This window comes from Momordica charantia (assembly GCF_013281855.1).
Source record: "Momordica charantia cultivar OHB3-1 chromosome 11 unlocalized genomic scaffold, Mcharantia_2.0 BLBB01000011.1, whole genome shotgun sequence".
NCBI lineage: Eukaryota > Viridiplantae > Streptophyta > Magnoliopsida > Cucurbitales > Cucurbitaceae > Momordica > Momordica charantia.
Genome location: NW_028275159.1, coordinates 1,222,807 through 1,246,279, shown reverse-complemented (window position 1 = coordinate 1,246,279; position 23,473 = coordinate 1,222,807). Strand labels below are relative to the sequence as shown.

The window sequence follows — 23,473 nt, the reverse complement described above, 5'->3', positions numbered from 1 at the left end:
ACGAAAGTGGGTGGGCAGAAAGCGACCGGGAGAAGGACTGAACATGACGTGGCAATTTTCTACGCGGGTCCTCCAAACGAATTACGCAACTTCCGTTTTTATTTTATTTGTGTGCTGGCCCGTTATGCTGTTCTGCAGATTAGACACTAATCATTGAATTTTCTTCGGTGGTTGCCTCTTTTTTCTCCCAAGTGGTTTCTTTAAGCAATTCTCTTAACATTTTAATCTTAACTACTTAAATTATGTTTAGAATCGCCAAATGAATTATTACGAATGGGTGATGTGAATTAGGTAAATCTTGAGTCTATCATAATCACTAATGATGAGTACCAAATGATTAAATTAAACCTTTAAATTAGGTTAAAATGCTATTTGAGTTCTTTACTTTCAATTATAGTTTCAATTCATTTTGGTTAATTTACTTTCAAATGTTCATTTTGATATATGTACTTTTGGCTTTAATTCATTTTGATTACGTATTTTTAAAATATTCATTTTGGTTCTTGAACTTTTGAAAAGTGATTGTTTTGATATTTAGTTTCAAAATTTTAATACAAACTCTACACATAACGGAAACTCTTTAATATGAATCAATGATTAAATATATTGACTGTAGTTTCATGTTGAAATTATAATATATAAAATTAAGGGACCAAAACGATCACTTTTAAAAGTACAGAGACTAAATGAGCGCTTTGAATGTACGTTGATTAAAATGAATTAAAATTGAAAGTACACGGACCAAAATGAACACTTTAAAAGTATAGGGACCAAAATTGACCAAAACTAAAAATAAATGAGCTAAACTAGTATTAAAAGTAAAACATAAAATTAACATAAATATTTGAAACAATAGGATTTATCATTTTCTTTCAAATTCCAACATGGTATAATTTAAGTCCATTAGGTTGTACTAAAAAAGAAAAAAAAAAGTCCATTAGTATTTTGCTATTTTTTATTTTATTCTCTATTATTTAAATATTTTCAATTTAGTTGTTTTAACATTTTTTTAATTTAATATCTCGATGAGTGTTAAAATTAATATATAGCAAACTTACCTATATAATACTTAACGATGAAAATTTAGAGGAGAAAAAAAGTTACAAGGTGAACAACAAATCAAAATTTCTACCAAAATTTGGTGGAGAAATTAAAATTCTTTCTCTGTTATATGATTTCTTTTATTCTCTAAATTTATGTCGATTCACTAGGTATTATAAATGATGAGAGATTAAATTTAAAAACGTTGAAATATTAGAAATTATATTCAAACGTTTGAATATTCCAATACTGAGGGCTAACATATATATTTAACCTAATAAATATAAGAATTCCTTAAAATGTGAATAAAATTTCGTTGAAATTATTTAAAAGTATAGTTTTCTTTTAGAAATCTAATAAATACACATCTTCTGGGGGGTTGAAAATTAAAAATCGAAATGAATTTATTTATTTTTGTAAAATAAAAATTGAAATGACTTGATTGGCTCAGGTGTGGTCAAATACCCCACCACTAGCAACATAGAGTCAAATGGATCGACCATCCAACGTGTAACGCATTCCCTTCTACTTGTCCTAATCACGCATTGTGTCCTACGTGGCCCCTCTAGCCACATGTTGGTTGCTACCTTCCAACAGTCGTTTGTTTGGAAAAAATATTGAGTGCTACGAGGGTATGTAAATATTAAATTCTATTTTTTTTATTTACTGCCACATCAGCACTATGTTAGAAATTATGTAAAATTCTTCAATATTAAAAAAAGTTCATTACAAGAGTAAATAAAATTAGTACCATAATTGTCAAAACAAATATAGGTCAGTAATAATTGGTATATAAGTTTGTGAGTTCGATCCTCCATCCTAATATGTTGTACTGAACAAAATTAGTACCATATTTTTAGCCGTCTGATTGTAACAACAAAATTTTCATGACAATTTTCGATAGAATTTTAAAGAGGTTCACGGCTGTGGAATTAAAAAAAAAAGTAGAAAAAAAGGGCATAATCTGACTTGGTCTTTCCATGCAGAGTGTAAACGCATGTGGGCAATGAATGCCTAATTTTATTTTTATCCTCATGACATCGACATGGACTTCAAATTATTGCATTGAAAAGCCGCTTAATTTACATTTTTATCCTCGACAGGTAGCTGCAATGCAACTTCGTCACTTGGCCTTTTCGGGAGTCAGCATTATGTCTTTGTTTGATGTGGAAGCCAACGTCAACTTTTTTTTTTTTTCAATTTGTCCAAAGATGCCTCGCGCCACGTTCCCAATTCAATAATAATTGTGAAATGATTTATTAAAAAAGAAAAATATATATGATTAGAAATTTCCTAACCGAACTACATATCATCGATATCTTATTATATAATATATAATATAGTTACGTGATTGTGAAGAGAAATTTGAATATGTACAGTATATTAGAGTTTGTGATGCTAATTAAATATTGTTTCGCAATATCTTAATACTAATAATAAATTATATTGTGAGCTCGATCTCCACTCCTACTCCTACATGTTATACTAAAAAAATGATAATAAATTATATATATAGGTCATACTTTCAAATGAAATATATGTATGATCATAATTAATAACGCTTAATAAATTAGTATATCCATCAATTAAGTAGTTGATGTAATTTTTAATTTAATTATTACTCACTCATGAATTAATTTTTATAATAAAAAAATATATTTATAATACAATATGTAGAGATGGTAATTCGAATCTATGACTTTTTATATCTTAAATAGAGATGAAAATTAAAACCTACATTTTTTTATCAAATATAAGTGTCTTAATCAATTAAGTGGGGATTGGTGTAATAACAATTATATTATAAACTAAAAATATATAACATATATATGTAAAATAGTAGAGCGATGTAGTTTGAGTTGGGCCTAATGTCAATTGAAGCCCAGCCCAATTATCGTCGAAGGAGTGATATTCTCGCTGATAAAAATGGGTATGGAATAAATGCTTAGGGAAACAGTTGAGAGGTTCATTCATAATCCTGTGGATGTTATTAAATATTTGCAAAAGCTAACGTCGAAATCCAATTGAATGCATATGCTCATCTATTTCGAACGTTTAAAAGTATCATTGTTATTTTTTTTCCTTTGTAAAAGTATTATTCTAATCATAAAAGTTTAAAGGTAAAAATACTAGTTTGGTCCCTATATTTTTAGCTTTTATTCACTTTAGTCCTTATACTTTTAAAATGTACGTTTTGGTCTCTGTACTTTCTATGTTCATTTTACTCTCTGTATTTTGAAAATATTCATTTTGGTCAATGTTTTTAAAAAATGCCAATTTTGGTCTTTTCATTTTATTTTAAATCTCATTTTGTAATCACAATTTCAACACTACATTATGATTAATATATTTCTTATAATGTAAACATTATTTTATACTAAATAGTTTCCGTTACGTGGAAATTTGTGTTAAAATCTTCCGAAGAGAAATAAAAATTATCCCTTTTTAAAAAGTACACCTAACAAAATGAACATTTTCAAAGTACAATGACTAAAATGAACCAAAATTAAAATATATAGACTAAAATAAACATTTTCAAATTACATGACTATAATGAACCAATCATAAAAATACAGAGAACAAAATAGTATTTTAATCCAAAATTGAAATTGGAATAATTTTTTTTTTTGACCTATTACACTTTTAAAATTTAAAAACTTCTTGTAGTTAAAGTTTTAAAAGTTTAGAACTAAACTTATAATTTAACCTAGAAAATAAAAACACTATCAGCACACGGCTAAACTTATGAAAAAACTTATTATTATAAATTGTAAAATTAAAAGAAAAAAGAAACTGAATATGACGTGGAAACTATAACAGTACTTCTCAAAGAGTTAAATTAGGCAACAAATTGTTATAAATGAAAAAATAAAAAGAGAAGATTCGTGGAGGAGAGAGAATGTTTGGATTTTGGACCGGGAATGAATGTAAATGGAGCAAAAATCCTTCATCCCTGCCCTATATGCCCCGGTCCACGGGCAGATCTTGGTGGAGCCGGAATATTTTGAACCCTCCATCGATATTATGATTAAAACATTTATAGCTTCCACATAAATAAGGGGTGACACGTCTTTATTCGTAGAAATATATTTTAATTCAAAATCTTTTAATCATAAATCTTTTAACTAAGATTATTATAAATTATAAAAATAAATTAAATTGTTATATACTAAAGTTGTTGATTCTCTTATATGAAATTTGATGGATTTTGATGAAAAAAAAAAGACCAATTATAAATAGAAATCTACGGGCACCCTCCTCATCTTATCTTTCTATTTCTAAAGAGCTAACTTCAACATTTTCAATTTTCCGTAGACTTTTTGTCTTTTCTTTGAATGTTGTTTTAAATTTGCTTGGATTTGATTCACCTGTGAAAATTTTTACCTAATTTAATTTGAATTAAATTGTTACTCAATTGTTACTAAATAAAATTGGGGAAGAAATTGTTAAGAATAGAAACGTTTTTTAACCAAACAAAAACCTCCATATATTAGTAGCCACGATTTTATTGATTTTTTTAACATACAAAATAACGATTTCAATTTCAGTACTAAAAGTATTTGAAGAAACCTGAAGTTGGTCAAAGTTCGAGAGTTCAGTGAGAAACACGTTTGATTTGCGATAAACGATAAGGATTCGAATTTTTCAGTCCCGAGGCTGTGGAGTCAAAATCGCAGTCAAATTCCGCACGGCGGCGCCATTGGTGGATCCGACGACAAGGACGCGGCCGGCGACGAGAACGGCGTCGAAACAAAGCTGAAATGCGAGTAATATAATCTGAATCTGAACCTTACTTTAGTTTGTGGAAGAAGCGCTTCATAATGAAGCACCGGAAAATTGAATCTGTCGGCCAAAGAGTGAGCGATTATTCGGCATCGGAATCGGGCACAGAGGAGCGGCCCCAATTTGCAGCGTTTGAAAATGACCGGAAAAAGGCGATGGCCTGGCCACAGATGTATATATATTCTCGTTGCAAGATTGGATTGGGATTGGATTAGACGTACGCGATAAGGATTCCCAACGTGAAATTTTGTTCAACTCAAGTAAATGCGATTCAGTTCCGCGAGTTCAATTTTCTAACGATCCAAATCCAACTTTAAGAAATTACCTGTCAACCTTCATTACGTTTGAATTTTCACATCTTTTATTTAAAAATAAATAAATAAATTTTTAGAAAGCCACTGTGATGGGTTTTGAACTCATTATACTTTTTTAATATTTTTGACTTACTTTGACCTCTCTAAAAAAACGAATCAATCCAGGATGGTTAACCCATGTGACGCTCTTAACTTAAAATTTTCATTTCTAGTTAATTGAATTTTAGGCTTAATAGATATTGTAGTATTTACTTTAATTTGGATAAATGTAGCCATTTTTACCATATAAATTAATATACCTTTGTTTTAATAATTGTTAAAAGGGAAAAAAAATTATGCACGTTCAAAAAATTATAAAATATATAAGAAGTTAATGCAAAATTGATGGAATTTTAGAGAAATAAAACACTAAGATAGTCTATTTTTGTTGAAATTTACGAGTTGTGGGAGTTTTATTTGACTGTCTAGTTTTTGTATCGACCAATATTTATTTGGTACCAAACTACTTTCATTGAAATGAAATAGTGAATTTTAGGAAAATTTTTTATGCTCTTTTTTGTTTTTTAAATTAATATGTCAGCAGAATTTAAATAGAAAGTATAAATGTCAACTCTGGTTTAAGTCAATGACTAAATATAATGATACAGAGGTTTAAGGTGAAAATTGATACATCTTGCAAAATGCAGGGGTTAAAATTGGTTCTTTTCCCGATTTAAAAAAATGAGACAAAATTATTGATTTACCTTTATCTCGAATTGAAATAGTTGTGAGAAATATATTGTAAGATACATATTTAATAGTTAATCCTTTTAATTTTTATGATAAGAGAAGTGTATAAAAGAATATATTTTTATGTTTTTCAAAAAGGTTAAAAAAAATTGTCAAATTTCTAATGACGACGAGAAAAAAAGAAAAAAAGACACTGTTGATATCACCGGCTAAATATTTATAATAGATTTAAAAATTCCTCAAGTTGACATAAAAAGAAATTAACTTTCACCTTTTCTGGAAAGATAAGACATGTTGAGGAGGAATGGAATAATGAAAATTAAACCCGCACTAATTTAATGGCTTAAATATTTTGGGGGTGGTTTAATTTAATCAACAAAAGGTATAAGATTGGTTTTTCTTTTTTCCCGCAGAAGAAACAGAAAATAGTCCTGAAAAGGGTGTATTCACGCATATACCCACTTGAAAAACTCACAAAAAAAGAATAGCAAATTGCATGCGACAATCGAAGATCACGATAACATTATCTTCCTAATTAATAATATCCATCCACAATGGCATATGTTCCCTATGTTTTTCTTTTTCTATGACGCAAATGGCATAAGGTTGACTCTTTATTTTCTTTTGCTATTCTCATCTCGAATTGACACATTATGCCCACTCAACCACATAAAAGCAACCCCTCTAGTAAATCATGCAGGTTTAATTTTGGAAGTATTTAGATCGATTTTGGAGGATAATGAGTATCTTATTCATTGATATATGTACACTTGGTTATAAAAAATTTCTCTTTAGTTATTAAACTCTATAAACATCGTTACCTTTTATTTAACGCTTATGTGTGATGTAGTTAAACAATTGAAACGTACAAAGTGTAGGTTATATTCATTGGGAAATTTTACAGTATTACAGTAGTATTTCTATTCACAATCTCACATCATTTAAATGATGTATTGTTTTATTATACATGATTGGGGGTGGTTCGCTCCACATAATAAAATCCAATTTCTCTTAGCCCTAAAATTAATCTAACAACATATATCTATTAGAGATTAAATTAAAAGAATTTAAAGACTTTAAAATGATGTTTTTTTTTTCTTTTGTTTAAAAATAATAGATTAAATAGACAAAACTTAAATGTAGTGAACTACGGTGACTCAGATCTGATTGTACAAACCTGGTACGGAGGCGAGCCGATTAAGTTTACAGATAAGATAAATAATAAATTTGTAGTACTACTAATTAAACTGTTTGGTAAAGAAAGCAGACACGAAACCCCAAATTTTTCAAACCCATTTTGACTGCTCGGATATTGGACAACTCCAACTTTCCACTCCATAATGTTCTGTGAAAGTTTAAAATTCTGGCCCCCACTAGTGACCAATTTGCAGGGGTAACCCATAAATTATAACAATAATAACATGCTTTTCATTCAAGGGATCTCTCAACATTACCATAGTTGGATAAAGAAATGAAAAAAAAAAATTGGAAGTTAGACAAAAGAGTATATTAAATCATTTTGCTTGCTGGGAGCAACCCATAAAAGGCCAAAAGGCAGTCTTGTAAAGTAATTGAAACCGATGGTTGAATTTTGTCTGCAAATAAGGGAAACGAGAGTGGCCAAAAGGGCTGTTTAAAAATGGGATTTTGAAATTGAAACTCACTTTCTCGGTTAAAGTTTGCAGGCGTGGAGGAGTGGAGTTGCTGTTTTTTCTTTTTTTTTTCCCCTTCAAGTTTAAGATTCATTTCTAGAAGTTTTGTCCCATGAAAATCACCTCAATATGAGTTTTCTTTTTTAAATAAAATTTCGATTTTTCACTGTTTTTTTCCATGGAAAGCAACAGCTAAAAGGCAAAAAACGTTGAACCCACTTGGCCAGAGGCCATATTCTCTCTCTTTCACTAGTATAAATACATCAGAAATGGGAGCCAATTGTGTGACAAGAAGGGAAAAAACGAGTGCTGATCCGAAGGAGTTGACAGAAATTGAAACTGCGATGGGTTCCGGCGGGTCGAACTGGACGGCGAAGCAGAACAAAGTTTTCGAGAATGCTTTAGCGGTCTACGACAAGGACACGCCGGACCGGTGGCATAACCTCGCCAGAGCGGTCGGCGGAAAGACGGCGGAGGAAGTGAAGCGCCACTACGAACGGCTCGTCGATGACGTCAACAAGATCGAGACCGGCCAAGTTCCGTTCCCCAATTACAGAAAATCCGCCCACGGACCCAGAGGATTCTGCTTTATCGACGAAGAAAAACGGTAACAAAACAACCAAACGCCGTTTTCTTTTTTCTTAAAAAAAGAAATAGCATTTTGTTTGTTTCTAATTTTAGCCAAGATTTCAAAAGTATTTAAAAGTAAACTAGTTTTAAAATTTAAATTAATTTAAGCATTTGTGGTTGTTTGAATTGATGCAGTATGAGGAGTCTACGGCTGCACTGAAGAAGCATGAATGTGTGTGGGGATGAGAGTTCCATCTCTCATAAAACTTTTTCAACTAAAAATTGCAATGTTCGACCACCAAAGTTCAATTAAATATATGAAGGCCAAATGTAGCTGGTTTTCTTCAGCCATCTTTATTATCTCTATTGTAATCTCTAGTTCTTTTCTTCTCTTTTATCATGAGTTGTTTGTTTGATATCGAATAAATACTTGTACTAATAAAAGTTTTTAATTTTACTCTACTCAATATTTACTATAGAATGCATTCTATAAATAGTTTTCCCTTTTTTTTTTTAAGTTCCAAATGGCTAATTTAAGCATGGTTTTATGGATAGATGTATCCATTGTCTTCTTTAAAAATTTGCTTACCTCTATAATGGTCCGACTTACAAAAAAAATTAAAATAATCATCGAATTAAACTCATTCATACATTTGAATAACATAGAAGATGTTATTGTACAGTTTGAAAATAAAATCTAAATCTAAATTGAATTATTTTGATTATGGTAAAATGATAGTTTGACAAATTTTTATTAAGTCGAGCTATTCAAAATTTTAAATGACATGTGGATAAATGTAATCATCCCGTCCTACTATGATTTGAGTAACAATTTTTTTTAGTTCAAATATATGTGACGTGGAAACTCAAATGTCTAACTATGGTATTAATAATATTTTAACTAATTGTGTTTAGTCTCTATTAACTCTAAAAAGTAATTATTATAAAAATGTTTAATTAAAAATTTTCATATAACACATCCCTTAAAAACTGTGTAAGTAATATTTGTATTAATTCTAGTAAAAGTGAGTTTGAGATGAATTGAAAAAAGAAAAGAAAATTTTTAATTTTAAACAAAGCTTTTAATTGCAAAATCAAATATTATAATAAAATAAAAAATACATTTTAATTAGCTAGAGCCTGGAACCAATCGAACAAAACTTACGATCAACTCAGCCAAGTCTCCAATATAATGTGGGCCGGAAATGAGAAGGCCCATTTTGACTGCAGCCCGTTTAAGAAAAGCCCACATAAAATTGTTCTAGCTAATTTCGTCCCGCCGAAAGAAGGTTATCAGCTAGAGACGCTGGTTCATCGGCTCAGAGTCGTCGTGCCCATCATCAGTTACGAGCTTCAACTTTCTACTGATCGGCGAAGCAGGGAGTTATGGAAGCTAATTCGTCTCCGTTTAAGGTATGACTTGTTTAACTCTTTCCCGCTAACACGGTTGAATTTCCTGCCCTTTTCCGACTGTAATGAAACCGAAATCTCTGGACGTAACTATCCTCTGAAGTCTGAATGATGCGTTAAGGTCCAGGAACTCTACTTCAAGCGGTTTGTTTGTTTTTTTCTTTTGCTGTGTAAATGACAGGATACTTTGAGTCTGCTTTCGTGCAATCGACATTTCGTTCGCGGGAACCTATTTAACTGATATTTACCTTTCAAAAGTAATGCTGTTTGTTGCCAGTAGATATTGATTGCTTTCTAGTGCTCCACGCAGAGTTGATTCATCTTGTTTTGTTTTTTGAATTTGCAATGACTTCCACTGTGAAAGGCAGTGAGACATTACTGAAGCTTGCGATGGTCTTCCAGTTTAGTGCATCTTAACTTTGCGTTGTCTTTGCCTAGATTTTAAATCGCCTATCTCATTGAGTATTTCTCGATTTCTGACTAAAGAATGCAGAAGGTCGTCTGTTTAGTATTTATCTGAATACCGATTACAATAATTGAAGACAACATATTGTTGGAATTGCATAATCCGGACTGAAGGAAGTTCTTGTTTGCGGCTTCGTGAGTTTAAACGTGTGCTTTTTGGCAGATAATTTTGGGATCATCTTCAGTGGCGCGTAGGAAAATATTATCTGAGATGGGTTATGAATTCACCATTATGGTATTCTCTACCTCGATGTACTTAAATGATCTGGCAACTCTCCCTTCTCACAATGTTTACCTATTGTCTCTCTCAAAATGAAGACTGCAGATATTGATGAGAAAGCCATACGCAAAGAAAAGCCTGAAGAGTTGGTTGTGGCTCTTGCAGAAGCAAAGGTTAGGTATCTTATGATACACTTGTGCTGCAACGCATTCTGTGACTGAAATATTACTCCACATGTTGTTGGTACCGTTTTATGTAAATTGCTAGTGATAGAAATGAGCACTGTTGCCAATAGAAGATTTTGGATTTAATTTTGTCATTACTTCCATGCTAACATGACAAAATTAGAGAGAAATTAGATTTTAGAAACTTCTATTTGCCACATAATATTTGTGACCTTCTAAAACTGTCTTACAGTTGATACATCATACAATGACTGCATAATAGGGATGTTATTCTACAACGATGAAGCAAATAGTGTAAAAAAACGAAAGATTTGACTAACCCTTTCAATCTAGGGTCATGGATTTCAAAGCCCAACGAGCCAGGAATAATGGACTCACAATTTCTCTTTTGCATCTGTTTTTGTTTTCTGACTTCCTTTTAAAATCTCTATATAGCATAAACTGGCTTGTGATTTTTTTTTGCTCCAGCATCTTGTATTAATTAGGTATGAATTTCATCTCAGGCTGATGCCATCATATCAAATTTACATAAAATTCATACACATGAAAAGGAAGCAGAACCAACAATTTTGATTGCTGCTGACACAGTATGTTTTCCCATGTTAGTGTTAGACGATGTTCTCACTGTTGAACAATAGGGTGCATAATGGCTTGTATCACTTGAGGCCATTTATGAATTGAGGATACAACCACAACGACTCATTTTAAGATAGGATGTGTTTCGTTGGAATTAATTCTCTCAATGTGCAACTTTTTGTTGCATTTTTTAAGATGTAACTGTTTCATTGTCAAAGCCTCTTCTTCCACTGTCATCCACAAATTCAGTAATGGATTTGGTTGTGGTAGTAGGTCACTCTGGCTTATTTCTTAGCTGATGGATATTTATTGTCAGGCAGAAGCTATCTTAGGAAGACTCTCCATTGATGATTATATCAAGGACGCACAGCCAACACTTTTGATTACTTCTGATCAAGTATATCTATCAAGTTCTTTGACATCCGTTCATTTTGATATGTTTTAAGTGATTTCTTAATTTTTCAAATTGAATCACATGAAAATGATTGTAAGCTCTACCTGACTCAGTAAGATAATAAAAGATTTGAAAGCCTGGTAGAAAGGTTGTCAATTTGATTAAGCAGCGATGCTTTCTAAACTGGCATGTTGAATCGTCCTAGTTTTCCAAACTGACTTTAGAATCTTAGACATTTCTAATATTTTAAATTATTTGCAGCTGACTAATACTACATATATATATTTTTAAATAAAAGATGATAACAAAAACTTGATTAGAATCATTTTCATATTTGACATCTATTTCTTTACTTGAATCATGCAGCCGATAATGGCAAATCCTTGATGGTTTTTCCTTGGTCTCTGTCCCCTTCACTAATAACCAGAGTAACTATCCTGACAATCCCATGTGAAATACCTGCCGCCACATGTTGCACCTGTTGTACTCATTGTACCCATTTACCTTGAGATAGATGCTATGGCAGTTTTGTTTTGTTATATTGTGTATTCTTCGACCCGTTGTGTGTCATATCCTCAAAACATAAATGGTCCTTTCGTGTATGCCATAAGGACACTTTATTGTTCTGTTGTATTTTTAGATGCTTTCTTACTTCTATTGTTAATTGATGTGGAGGTGGTGATATATGAAGGTGTCATCAGAGAAAAACCAGACAGCAAAGAGGAAGCACGGCAATTTATGAAAGGTTTGTTTATATAATAGTAATGCACTCCCATTTTTTTTCCATTTCTTAAGTTTTGTTCGCTAAAAAATTATATTGCAGATTATTCAGGAGGCCATGCTGCCACTCTTGGATCCGTACTTGTTACAAACCTTAAAACAGGATTTAGGAAAGGGGAATGGGATCAAGTAGAGGTATATATCTCTATTTTTATTTTTCTATCGGTGATCTTTTTATTTCTCGTTTAGTTGTTCATGCCTCTCTCAATCTTTTCCCTCTATAGTATTAGGGAAAAGACATTCACGTGGTTGAGACTGGTACCTTCCAATTGACTAAACCAATAAATGATATCCTAGTTTCGTAGACCTATTAACTAGTTCAACAAGGAACCGGCAGAATATAAGCTAGATACTGTTATTTTATATTGAGGGAAGGAGCTTCTTTTGCTGCTTCTGTCCGATATTGATTTTCTGATTCCTAGCAACAGAAAGATGACTTCTAGATGATTTTGGTTTTGTTTCACATCACACATCTCTTTGTTTAATTATGGTATATCTGATATTAATGTGCGCTCTTACCTTGCAGATCTATTTCCATGAAATACCCGATGAAGTCATCGACAAGCTGGTAGAGTTTTTCACTTTATGATTGGTTGTTGGTCGTGTTTTCATTAGGAAAACAAAATATTATACGTTCTGTCATCTGATTTTCCCTTTTTTCTTCTATACATTTCAGGTCGAGGAGGGGATTGTGCTCAATGTTGCCGGAGGGCTAATAATCGAGCATCCTTTGATCATACCCTATGTTAAAGAAGTGGTTAGCTTCCTTACTCCCCTTTTATTGACACATGACAATGGCCTCAAGCTTTCATTCATACATAGAATCTATCATTTTGGGAGAAGCATCCAGCTAGTGATATGGCTCCACTGCTTCTTGACTCATTTACTAGCATCATAGGTTGTGTTCCATCTGAACCTTGCGTAAAATATTCCTATACATCCTGCTAGTGGTTTGAATACCATGATGTGTACATGTCCTGTATGTACATGGTAATAGAATACGGTTTCATATGACACACCTACATGTGTATATATCGTGAAGATACCGGCGATGATTTATACGATAGTTAAATGGGTGTCTTAAAAATGCTGCACATTGCTTACTATAACCAAAAATCAGTAATATGGGTTCATTTAGTGTTTTTCCCCCATTTTTCTTTTCTTTTCTGCGTGCATCCAAGCATGCTTTACTACGAGCCACATTGGCTATGCTTGTTAATTTTATTATTTATTTATTTTTTTGTTAATGTTTTACAGTCACACGAGTTTCTTCTGTCTATATATCCTGAACATTAAGACTCTTTTCTGATAACAAGATATAGTTTACATTTGGCCAACAAATCAGTTGGGGCATCCACTAATATGCTTGTCGTTCTCGATTTCTGGTAGATGACTTACGAACTTTGGATCCCTGCAGGTGGGGACGACGGATAGTGTGATGGGACTTCCCAAGGCTCTGACTGAGAAACTTTTGAAGGAAGCTATTTAGGGGATTATATAACACATCATATTTCACTTTTGACTTATTTTCTGATCAAAATCTCTTTCCTGTCCACCAGGGAACAGACGGCCTGCCATTAACATGGCAATCAATTATTCTGGCTTCTTATGAACTAGGGTAACAATCAGCTATTATTTGTGCTAATATTATTATCTTTAAGTTTAAAACTTAAGAACTTGTTTGCAGATTCTATTTTGAACTTGGTCTCACAGTTGAGACAATATGGTTGTCACTCTATATACTAGGAGATTAAACAGTAAAAAGTATTATTTAATTTTAGAGTTCCATTAACCGTCGATAATTGAAAAACCTTGTTTTAGTTTACTTTTAATGCTTTATAAAGGTCTTTGCAACTCATGAAAACCTCTGGGTATGTTCATATTTCAACCCGTAAAAGCCAATTTGTTGTTCAAATAGTATGCTAGTGATTAAAACATAAACGAATTATGTATTTGACAAATCAATCAAATAATTAGGTAACCATTTCTTCAAGAATTTTGCATAATCTGTGCCAATATTACAAAAGATGCAACACGGGAATTGCTGGCTTCAAGGCACTAGCTATCTTATATATTGAGGGGGAAATATGCATATTTACTATTTTGCAGTGCAGTGTTGTGTTGGATGAGTTGCAAAGGGAGAACTGCATAAATAAGCTTCTTTCCAACAGGCGAGGTACCAAAGACGAACAAAATCAACAACCTTCTTATCTGAAGGAGAACTGAATTTCTTCCAGCGTTCTTCCTTTCGTCTCAGGGACCCAAAGTATAACAAATGCCATGGTGAAAGCACTCACAAGCATGTAGATGGCGAACGTCCCTGCAACGGTAGCAGTGTGAGGTTGAGGTTAGATTTATTGCTGTTCCTTTGTTGTCAAAACCATTTGAAATTTATTTAGAGAGATAGAAAGGGGAGGGGCAAACCTCCACTGCTCCATTCTAAGAGCAAGTTTGCAGTCATGGTGACCAACCAAGCAATGAACCAGTTAGCAAGCGTTGCCATGCTTCCCGCAAGACCCTTTATATTGATGGGAAGAATCTGCAACAGTTTTTTCCCCTTAGACGACAAGAATCATAATTCCAACCAACTATGCAATTCAGAATGTCATGTCGAGATGGAGATAAACATCAATCTTCTCGCCAAATATAGGTAACTGTCAGAGGCAGATACGAGGTCGAAAAAGGCCATAACAGTATATGGAAATTCTTGTATTCACTTCAAGCCTACATAGATTTTTATGTCAGTTACTAACAATTTCAAGTATGGAAGTGAAGATACCTCAGACATTATGACCCATGGAATAGCCCCAAGACCCAGAGAGAAAAAAACCACCAGTGCCTAAAGAAAAGAAATAGGTGGGTTAGCATTTCAATAAGGAAAATACTTAAAAAGAAGGCAAGTTAAAGGTAAACATACCACAACACCAGCAACTGATGACATACTCAGTACAGTGTATAAAGTGGAGGTGTCTGGGGTAAGATCCTATTTATTAAGTAGGGAACAAGTGTTAGAGAAGAAGTTATTTGCACTTAAATTATAGATTAAATTAAAAATTAAAACGTTGTTCAAATATAAATTGCAACCCCTCAAGAGATTTTACCTTCAAAATGAATACGACGGAAACAATTAAAAGGCTAAATGTCATTCCAGCTGTGGACACCTGAAACAAATTTTGTTAAAATTCCATATGTTTTGCAGACTGAGAAATGCTAATAAATGAGAAGAAAAACGTACGATAAGGAGAATTCGACGGCCTGATTTGTCAACCAACCATGTCGTCACCGCAGTGGCAATAACCTAAAAAAGACATGAAATTCCATGTCATACCAAACTGACAATAATGCACGGATTGTAATAATCTGTACAAGGCAATTCTTAAGATTTAACCTGGACTGCACCGAGCCCAAATGTAGCAACGTTACTTGATTTAACACCTGAAATTAAAAATCAGGTAATTAAATTTAACACCTGAAATTAAAAATCAGGTAATTAAATTTGGGCAACTTATAGCTTGACTTGTGCTGAAACCTATTGAATAAAAGCAAAATGTAGAACAAACCTTTTGGTGAAATTCATATAACAGTGTAGGGTTGGAAAATAAGGTCTTATCCTCTTTTATGGGCAATTATTAATTAAATTTTTAACTAGAGAAATACAACAAAACAAATATTTTGTATGCTAGACTAAAAAGCTATCAAATATTTATTGGTGGTTAGTAGAAAAATAGGTGCGCATCGATAAACACTTAAATATTGTACATTAAAATATGATTAAAATTTATTTTTGGAGATGGAAGAGGCGGGAGAGGAATATGTTTTCCATCCCCGTCCTGCTCCCCGTTTCGGCAGTTAGATTAAAAAATAAAAATCTCCATTCCTGTCCCTGGTTAAGTTGGAGGTTTACCACTAGGACTGTCGTAGAGAAAAATTGAGATCCCTATCTTCTGCACTACAGAGGATTAAATTGAACTTTATTCCTTACCGGCAGCTGCAAATATGGTACTCGAATAGAACAAAACTGCATTAATTCCAGAAAGCTGCTGGAGCATTAGTAACCCAATGCCAATCTGAAAATTTGGATGATTGTAAAGATCAATTATACTGTCAAGTTTGAAAACTAAAAGAAAATTTTCAGTCAATAGTAGTTAATACCATCAAAGGAAGCCAGTATCTTCTCCTCTTGAGTTCTGAAAACCGAATCGTCGTTCTTTTGCTTGTGGATGCTACAGACCTCTGCACCATATGCATCATCGAAGAGACATGAGAGAATTGGCGAAACCATTAATGTTTTTGGACCAGATTTGAGGACAATATTTAGTAGCTAAGTGCAAAGTAATTTATTTAATGCCCAGTTTACCTTGATTTCATTCACTTCGGTAGTGATATCAGCATCAAATCCCCGAAGAACTTGCAAGGATGTTTCAAATTCTTCCGTCATACCCATTTTCGCCTGGACTTAGTTTGAGAAAAACTCATAAACAAAATGTAAGTATGCATCATAAAGTTATCAAAAAGAAAATCTACTTGAGAAGCTCACCAGCCACCGGGGAGATTCTGGGATAAAAAACAATCCAGGTATCAAGACGGTACAAGGTAAAATTCCTGCAAGAAGAAAAAAAAGGCAACGATTAGAATGCATTTCACTTTAGAAATAAAAAAAAAAGGATTCTTGCAAGAAATTTTGATCATAACTGTTTACAAAATAGTCTTCTAAGCCATGAATTTTTAGAAAGCATTTCATAATCAGTAAATCAAACGAATCATACCAGATTCTCAAAATTAAGAAAAGGAAAACCTCAAGAGAATTACCCAGAACTGCAAGCAGTCGCCACGGTACAAAAAGTCCGAGAAGATAAGCCAGCATTATTCCAATGGTGACAGAGAGCTAACAAAAAGACATGACAGTCTTAACTTCTAGTATGGAGGACTAGAAATATTTTCTTATAAAAATTGGTAACGTTTGGTTAAAATTTCAAAGAATGTTTTTAACCAATTAATAACTACTTCTTAAAATTTTAAAAACAAATAAAAGAGCATTTAAAAGTACTTTTAGATGAAATATTTAATTACTTTTATTCTATAAATGCTTCACTTAAAAACACTTTTTTCAACGAGCATTCCAAATTCACTCGAATAAACTATCACAGAATGACAGTGACGTGAAAACAAAGGAAGACAATAGTTCTAACCAACCTGGTTAACAGAGCCGAGGCCTCCTCTTAAGTTTTGAGGAGCAATCTCAGCAATATAAACGGGAACCTACAATTATCAACAAACGTTGTACTATCAAAATTCTGTAAAAAAGAAAGTTTTAACGCAATGAATGCTCGATGTACTAACCGTATATGAGATTATTCCCACACCAAAACCTTCCAACAACCTCCCCATGTAAAGGAAAGAAGAATCCTACAAAGCGTTGGATTAGCAAAAAGAGTGAAATTGATTCCATTTCCATTACTTTGATCTATTTATTAGGATAATGATCCAACTTACTTTGGCAAATGATATAGCCAGCCACCCTATAATATTAGGAATTGCAGCAATCATCAAAGACTGCAACAAACCAAGTCAAATTAATCATGGAAACCAATACAACGTGATAATAGTTAACTAAATGGAAAATGATTCATGAAGGAATCATACTCCTTTTCGCCCAATGTATTCAGCAATCTGACCACTGGATATAGCCCCAACCATAGCACCGACATTGGACAAAGAACCGAATAAAGAGTACTGAACCAAAAATCAGATATCAAAAGACCAATGTGACGTTGTTCGAATGAGAATGGATAAGATAAGAGAAGTCATTACGAAATTCACACCTCCGGAACTGTGAGCCGAAGATCCTTCATTATAGCAGACTGAGTGGGAGATGAATAGCCACACTGCACCAAGTAATGTGAAATCATATTAAAATTTAAACCACAAGTAGCTGTGAGATCAGAAACGCAGGCTCGCCAACAGATCAAATCAAACACCAATCACCAATCACCAATATAACCAGATGAACTCAATCGATTCTCAACTCGAACTTTCTCCTCTGGAAAATTTCTACAACATTAAAGAATAAACATAAGGAAGATCGAGAAATGATGATTACGGTAAAACCAAACTGGATTGGACCGAGAGCGACGATCAAGACGCAGGCAAGAACTGAAACAGAGCTATCACGAATGGCATGCGATGAGCCAAGCATACTGGATTGCCTGGATCCCATACGGTACCAACTTCCTGTGTGCAGAAAGGGCTTCCTGAGATCCCTCCCTTCCTCATTCTCGTCCCTGAAACTCATCTCCTCCGCTCCGTTTCAAATCAAAAATGATTATTCACCTCCGTTTCCGATCAGAAATAAGAACAAATAGGTTTCGTAATCAAATGCCAATCTGTTCACCTGATTGCCAAAGAGAGAAAACGCACGCCAATCTGTTTCGATTGATTGCCAAAGAAAAGAAACGCACGAAATTTGTCGTTGCAACAGCAAAAAAGAGAGGGCGGGAGAGAGGTCACTCTGCCGTTGTCACCTGAATTTATATACTCTTACCCATGGTGGGCCCAATGAGGCCTTGCTTGCGTTATTGGGCTGTGATTGTAACGGGCTGCCTCATTGGGCCGGCCCAAGAAATCCGAGCAAGCCTGTGATTGTAACGGGCCGAGCCCACGGTGGGAAAAATATGAGTACGTGTACGTACGGCAAACGCCGACAAAGGAGCGTGAAGCAGCGGAAAAGTTGATTTCCCAGTCTGGACTCTGGAGAGGAAACCGAAAGCCAGTTGGGTTAGAGAAGTGAGGAACACAGAAGAGGAGAGAAGAGAAGAAGAAGAATAAGAATAAGAAGAAGAGCAGCGGGATTTCCTTCTTCTGATTCGCTACACCATTGCCAATCCATTTGTCTTTTCTGTAACCTAATTCAAAATCCCTAAGCTGCTCAATTTCACCAATAATTTTGAATTTCTTCCTCTTCTACCTGGGGCATCGAGTTTTCCCCTTTTTCTGATTCTCCGCCGCCGCCGTTGTTTTTCCGTCCGACTATTGGCTGTTTACCGTGTTTCGTTTCCACGGAATATTCTGAGTGAAGGGGGAAAACGCAGATTGAATCTCTTACATATGGGAGAGCAAACACAAGTGCAGGTTCAGACTCAGACCCAAAGCCAATCTCAACCGCAATCGCAGGCTCAGAACACGATTCATGACTCCTCGAATTCCACAACTTCTATCGCCCAAGCCACTGTTGCGTTGAGCGAGGTGATGAATGCGCCAACGCAAACGTCTTCTCCGCCATCCAAAATGCCCTTGCGTCCGCGGAAGATCCGAAAGCTCTCGCCCGATGAATCGGATGCAAATTCCTCCCAGATTGCCCCCATGACCGATGGGCCGAAACCAATCAGCTCCGGTAAATCGAACAAGAACAAGACGGCTCAGCAACGCGCCGCCTTCGCGTCTGCCCCAATACTGCCAGCCCGATCACTTTCTTGTGAAGGCGAGGTGGAAATCGCGCTTCGGCATCTCCGGAATGCCGATCCGCTCCTTGCACCTTTGATCGACCTCCATCAACGTCCCATCTTCGACAGTTTTCAGACCCCATTCCTTGCCCTAACTAGAAGTATCCTATATCAGCAGCTGGCTTACAAAGCTGGAACTTCTATCTACACCCGTTTCATCGCCCTTTGTGGTGGCGAGGCCGGTGTTCTTCCTGAAACTGTTCTTTCCTTGAACCCTCAACAGCTAAGGCAAATTGGAATTTCGGGTCGTAAGTCTAGTTACCTTCACGACCTTGCAAGGAAGTACCAAAATGGGATTCTTTCAGACCCGGCAATTGTAAATATGGATGATAAATCGCTTTTCACGATGCTGACAATGGTCAATGGAATTGGGTCTTGGTCTGTTCATATGTTCATGATTTTCTCGCTGCACAGACCAGATGTGCTTCCTATCAACGATCTTAATGTTCGCAAAGGGGTTCAGCTTCTTTACAATCTTGAAGAGTTGCCTCGGCCATCACAGATGGATCAGTTATGCGAGAAATGGAGGCCATATAGATCGGTTGGGTCGTGGTATATGTGGAGGCTTGCTGAAGCAAAGGGGGCTTCTTCAAGCGCAGCTGCACTGGCTGCTGGTGCTAGTTTACAACTGCAGCAACAAGAGCACCAGCAGGAGCACCAGCATTCACAGCAGCCGCAGCTTCTTGACCCTATTAATAGCATTCTCAATCTTGGGTAAAACCCTCACGTCTATATAATTTTTGCTTGTTGATTTTTTGCCACGAATTGCATGTTGCTCAAGTTGAAATATCGCTTTTCCTATTTTGATGCATAAAAAAATTAATATAGTTTTTCTTTCTTGGTTTGAGCTTCCGTTATTTGCAGTCCAAATTGTGTTTCTTGCATCCATTGCGATTGTTAGGAAATGCAGCATATCGTCGTTCATTACTTATACATTGTGTTCGGGGTGATTTTTTTTTTTTTTTTGGTTGCATCTAGGTTCTAACGAATGATGGCTCTGCATATTTAAATTAACGATTTTAATCTGTAATGCTAATTGTGATATATAAAAGTAAGCTTAGTTTATTTCCCACCTTTTCTCTGGGTAGTTATATTTCTTTATTTATGGATCTTTTCGTCTGTATTCTTGTAATTTTATAATGTTTGTGGTTTATCTGCTTTGTTTTCTCAGATATTTTGTATTTGTTGCAATCTTTTTTTAGTGAAGAAACAGAACATTTCATTAATATAATGAAATACACAAAACCACAAGCTATTGGCTGTGTTAAATACTTGTTTGTTCCCTTTATTGTCCAAATGCTTGGTGAAAATAATTACTATCCGTGCTTATTGGCTATGTTATTTTCGTCTTCAGTTGCTGCAGGCTTCTTATGATAGGGGAACGTAGCATAGACAATTGCTATTGAAACAAAACCACGAGCTAAATTTGATATTATAGGAACGTACTTCTGCATTTGTTAAATGTTTAATAAACTTTTCTGTTTACATTCTTTACATTCTCATCATCTCTCCCATAATTGACATGCCTGTGGTCTACTTCTCACTTGTAGTGAAATGTAGATCTTCGGCATATTAGAAAGATATACCGTGTGCAAAGTTGAGGATATTTTGGATTCCACTGTTGGATCATTTATTCTTTTTGACTCTTGAGTGGTTAAGGAATGTGGAATCGGTTATTCTTATCCATATAATCATATCCTCCTCCTCCTCTTCTTCTTCTTATTCTTCTCTCCTTTGGTGTTTTCACTTGAGTGAATGCATGCTGTTTTTCTCTTTCCTTTCTGCTGTTCATTCTTGTTTCTTTTTCTTTATTTTTGTTTCTTTTTCTTTATTTTCTTTTGAGTTTTGGAAGTTTGTAGTCTGAACTTGATACATTGACGACACAATTTTGGACTTTTTCCTTTCTTGGTTTTGTTTGTTATCCCTAGAGCTGTCATTTTTCTATTTTATTTTCAAATCTTTATGATGGCACAGTGCACCACTAGATAGATCTGTAGTTAGCGTTCGGAGAAGCCCGCAGTTTCGGTCTGTTGGATTTAGAAAACAAGATTTGTATTGTTAAGGTTTATGGTCATTAACACAAATCCTGCTTGTTAACATCTTTTTAATTGAAAACAGTGTGACAGGAGTTTAAGATAGACCCCTCTTCACGAGTAAAGAGAAAGAACAAAATTATAGAACAATTGACAAAAATCTTTTGTTGCTGCCCCAAGACTTAACTCGGGTATCTGTTTTGTTTTGGCTGGTGGTGCCTGAATGACTCCCCTCTCGCCTCTTTTTCTATATTTTGAATTTTTTGGGAACATGAGGAGATTTTTCTGTCTTTCCACATTTTGTCAAACGTATTGTTCTCTAACTTTAATTTGGAGTTTGACGAGTTTGACGGTGGTTAATTGGTGTATCATCGTTTAATTCCTTTATTTGTGATGCTTATGTGAAGATTGTTGTTTCTGTGCCATATGACATATAGGGCCTGTGCATGGGGGCAGTGACTCGGATTGAAAAGAGTACCATCTTTGCAACTATCCCAATCAATTTACTCACTGAATGAAAAATATGCCAATTATCTGGGATTAGAAGGCTCAGCAATGAATATTTGGTCCCTCGAGGTTGGATATTCTAGACTTCCCTACTAAATAATGAAATGACATGTGCTAGTTTTCTTTTCTAGGTTGGTTGACATCACTTTTAAAGGCGTCAACATGTATCATGTCGTGGGGATATTGATAGAATGTTCTTGAATGTCTGCTTTCAATGTGATTTAGCACTAGTTAGACTTTGAGAAAACTGTGTTCATTTGCGCTTATTCAACGAAAGAATGATCTGTAATGACTTTATGATCTATCTCTTACCATTTTCACCATTTAAAATGTTCTGCTGCATCGGTCATAGTTTGTATATAGGAAATAATCATGAATGCAGATAATCAATGACGAGCTGTAACATTCACTATTCAGACTTGTAATCTTATCTTACTTGCCCCATCTGGTCAACATGGTTGGAGAAAAGGTGCATTGCTCAGTAGGGGTGAACATCGGTTGGAGAAAAGGTGCATTGCTCAGTAGGGGTGAACATCAGTTGATTAGCGCCAAAATCAGCACCAAAAACAGACTATTCAGTTTTTATCGGTTAGAAACTAAAAATGTTTTAAGATTTGTACTCGGTTGGTCGGTTTTTAACGAACGGCAGAGGAAGAGATTCTATGAAACACAACAAGGATTGAGGTGAGAGAGATGGAGAAGAGAGGGGAAATAGAGAAAGAAAGGAGAGATAGAGGAATAGGAAAAAGAGGGAGGGAGAGGGGGAGATATTTCACATATTCATGTGATTCACGTGACAGGAGGAGAAATTTTTTTATTTGGTCGGAATGGCACCGCCACTCCGACCAACCGATTTTGGTTTGGTCGATTTTTTAGATTTATTTGTTCACTACTATGGTTCAGTAGTCTCGTTTACCTTTCCTTCATTGAAAATATAGCTCTGATGTTTATGATATGAGGCGTAGTGTTGAAGACTTTTACCTCTGAGAACTTGATTTTTAGGGACCATGAAGATTGAATTCCATGATTTTTAGCGGGAGAAACGCTGCAGCTGGGTAAGTTGAGTTGTCACTTCGAATCAAATAAGTTTGAACATTTGAAAGTGTGACGAGATGTAGGCCAACTACTTCTTCTTTTTCATTGCTTTTGGTCTTTTTTGGCAGGCCTAATTTTCTTGCAGTTCTCTGAGTGATGGGCCATTCTGTCCCATGTATTATGTTAGCATCAAATTATCCTTTTCGATGTAATGGGTCAAATTTGACCTCCAACTAACACCAACGTTTAAAGAATAGTATTTAGTTGCTCATCGATTAAT

At 34.6% G+C, this 23,473-nt stretch overlaps 4 protein-coding genes across 9 annotated transcripts; 3 read left to right on the top strand and 1 right to left on the bottom strand.

The window, feature by feature from the left end:
- The first annotated feature begins 7,778 nt into the window (after window positions 1-7,778).
- Window positions 7,779-8,551, top strand: LOC111009358 (protein RADIALIS-like 3). The gene is made up of 2 exons (XM_022282421.2): window positions 7,779-8,126; window positions 8,285-8,551. Exons 1-2 carry the CDS (start codon window positions 7,789-7,791, stop codon window positions 8,307-8,309), a joined length of 363 nt encoding a protein of 120 aa, XP_022138113.1. The 5' UTR covers window positions 7,779-7,788; the 3' UTR covers window positions 8,310-8,551.
- Window positions 8,552-9,364: 813 nt separating this feature from the next.
- Window positions 9,365-14,904, top strand: LOC111005415 (Maf-like protein). 6 transcript variants are annotated; one of them, XR_015788815.1, is made up of 11 exons: window positions 9,365-9,502; window positions 10,128-10,199; window positions 10,283-10,357; window positions 10,873-10,956; window positions 11,262-11,342; window positions 12,015-12,084; window positions 12,163-12,254; window positions 12,646-12,687; window positions 12,796-12,876; window positions 13,537-13,737; window positions 14,291-14,904. XR_015788815.1 is itself a non-coding variant. In XM_022276899.2 (10 exons), exons 1-10 carry the CDS (start codon window positions 9,476-9,478, stop codon window positions 13,606-13,608), a joined length of 696 nt encoding a protein of 231 aa, XP_022132591.1. In that variant the 5' UTR covers window positions 9,365-9,475; the 3' UTR covers window positions 13,609-14,904. The 6 variants fall into 6 exon arrangements, 3 of the variants coding, with proteins under 3 accessions (XP_022132591.1, XP_022132611.1, XP_022132602.1); XR_002600738.2 differs by having other exon boundaries at window positions 14,229-14,904; XR_015788814.1 differs by having other exon boundaries at window positions 13,537-14,466; window positions 14,577-14,904.
- Window positions 14,300-18,753, bottom strand: LOC111005397 (sugar transporter ERD6-like 6). Its single transcript, XM_022276880.2, has 18 exons — window positions 18,220-18,753; window positions 17,942-18,004; window positions 17,763-17,852; window positions 17,613-17,672; window positions 17,460-17,525; window positions 17,313-17,378; window positions 16,929-17,004; window positions 16,657-16,721; window positions 16,477-16,569; window positions 16,272-16,352; window positions 16,102-16,186; window positions 15,508-15,554; window positions 15,355-15,417; window positions 15,221-15,280; window positions 15,037-15,102; window positions 14,899-14,958; window positions 14,544-14,658; window positions 14,300-14,439 (listed from the first exon to the last, which is right to left on the bottom strand). Exons 1-18 carry the CDS (start codon window positions 18,409-18,411, stop codon window positions 14,327-14,329), a joined length of 1,461 nt encoding a protein of 486 aa, XP_022132572.1. The 5' UTR covers window positions 18,412-18,753; the 3' UTR covers window positions 14,300-14,326.
- A 115-nt stretch (window positions 18,754-18,868) lies between these two features.
- LOC111012247 (DNA-3-methyladenine glycosylase) lies at window positions 18,869-22,462 on the top strand. The gene is made up of 2 exons (XM_088119643.1): window positions 18,869-20,332; window positions 22,089-22,462. The coding sequence occupies exons 1-2, from the start codon at window positions 19,224-19,226 to the stop codon at window positions 22,108-22,110; spliced, it is 1,131 nt and encodes a 376-aa protein (XP_087975769.1). The 5' UTR covers window positions 18,869-19,223; the 3' UTR covers window positions 22,111-22,462.
- Window positions 22,463-23,473: the final 1,011 nt, after the last annotated feature.

What these genes read in the sequence shown, in the direction of transcription:
- LOC111009358 (XM_022282421.2), top strand. Translation starts at nt 7,789, where the DNA reads ATGGGAGCCAATTGTGTGACAAGAAGGGAAAAAACGAGTGCTGATCCG. An exon ending in TTTATCGACGAAGAAAAACG is followed by an intron (nt 8,127 to 8,284) that starts GTAACAAAACAA and finishes GAATTGATGCAG; the next exon opens with TATGAGGAGTCTACGGCTGC.
- LOC111005415 (XM_022276899.2), top strand. Translation starts at nt 9,476, where the DNA reads ATGGAAGCTAATTCGTCTCCGTTTAAG. An exon ending in CTAATTCGTCTCCGTTTAAG is followed by an intron (nt 9,503 to 10,127) that starts GTATGACTTGTT and finishes GCTTTTTGGCAG; the next exon opens with ATAATTTTGGGATCATCTTC. An exon ending in TTTTGATTGCTGCTGACACA is followed by an intron (nt 10,957 to 11,261) that starts GTATGTTTTCCC and finishes ATTTATTGTCAG; the next exon opens with GCAGAAGCTATCTTAGGAAG.
- LOC111005397 (XM_022276880.2), bottom strand. Translation starts at nt 18,411, where the DNA reads ATGAGTTTCAGGGACGAGAATGAGGAAGGGAGGGATCTCAGGAAGCCC. An exon ending in GCCGTCGAATTCTCCTTATC is followed by an intron (nt 15,281 to 15,354) that starts GTACGTTTTTCT and finishes AATTTGTTTCAG; the next exon opens with GTGTCCACAGCTGGAATGAC. An exon ending in CCGTCGTATTCATTTTGAAG is followed by an intron (nt 15,103 to 15,220) that starts GTAAAATCTCTT and finishes CTTAATAAATAG; the next exon opens with GATCTTACCCCAGACACCTC.
- LOC111012247 (XM_088119643.1), top strand. Translation starts at nt 19,224, where the DNA reads ATGGGAGAGCAAACACAAGTGCAGGTTCAGACTCAGACCCAAAGCCAA. An exon ending in AATAGCATTCTCAATCTTGG is followed by an intron (nt 20,333 to 22,088) that starts GTAAAACCCTCA and finishes TATGACATATAG; the next exon opens with GGCCTGTGCATGGGGGCAGT.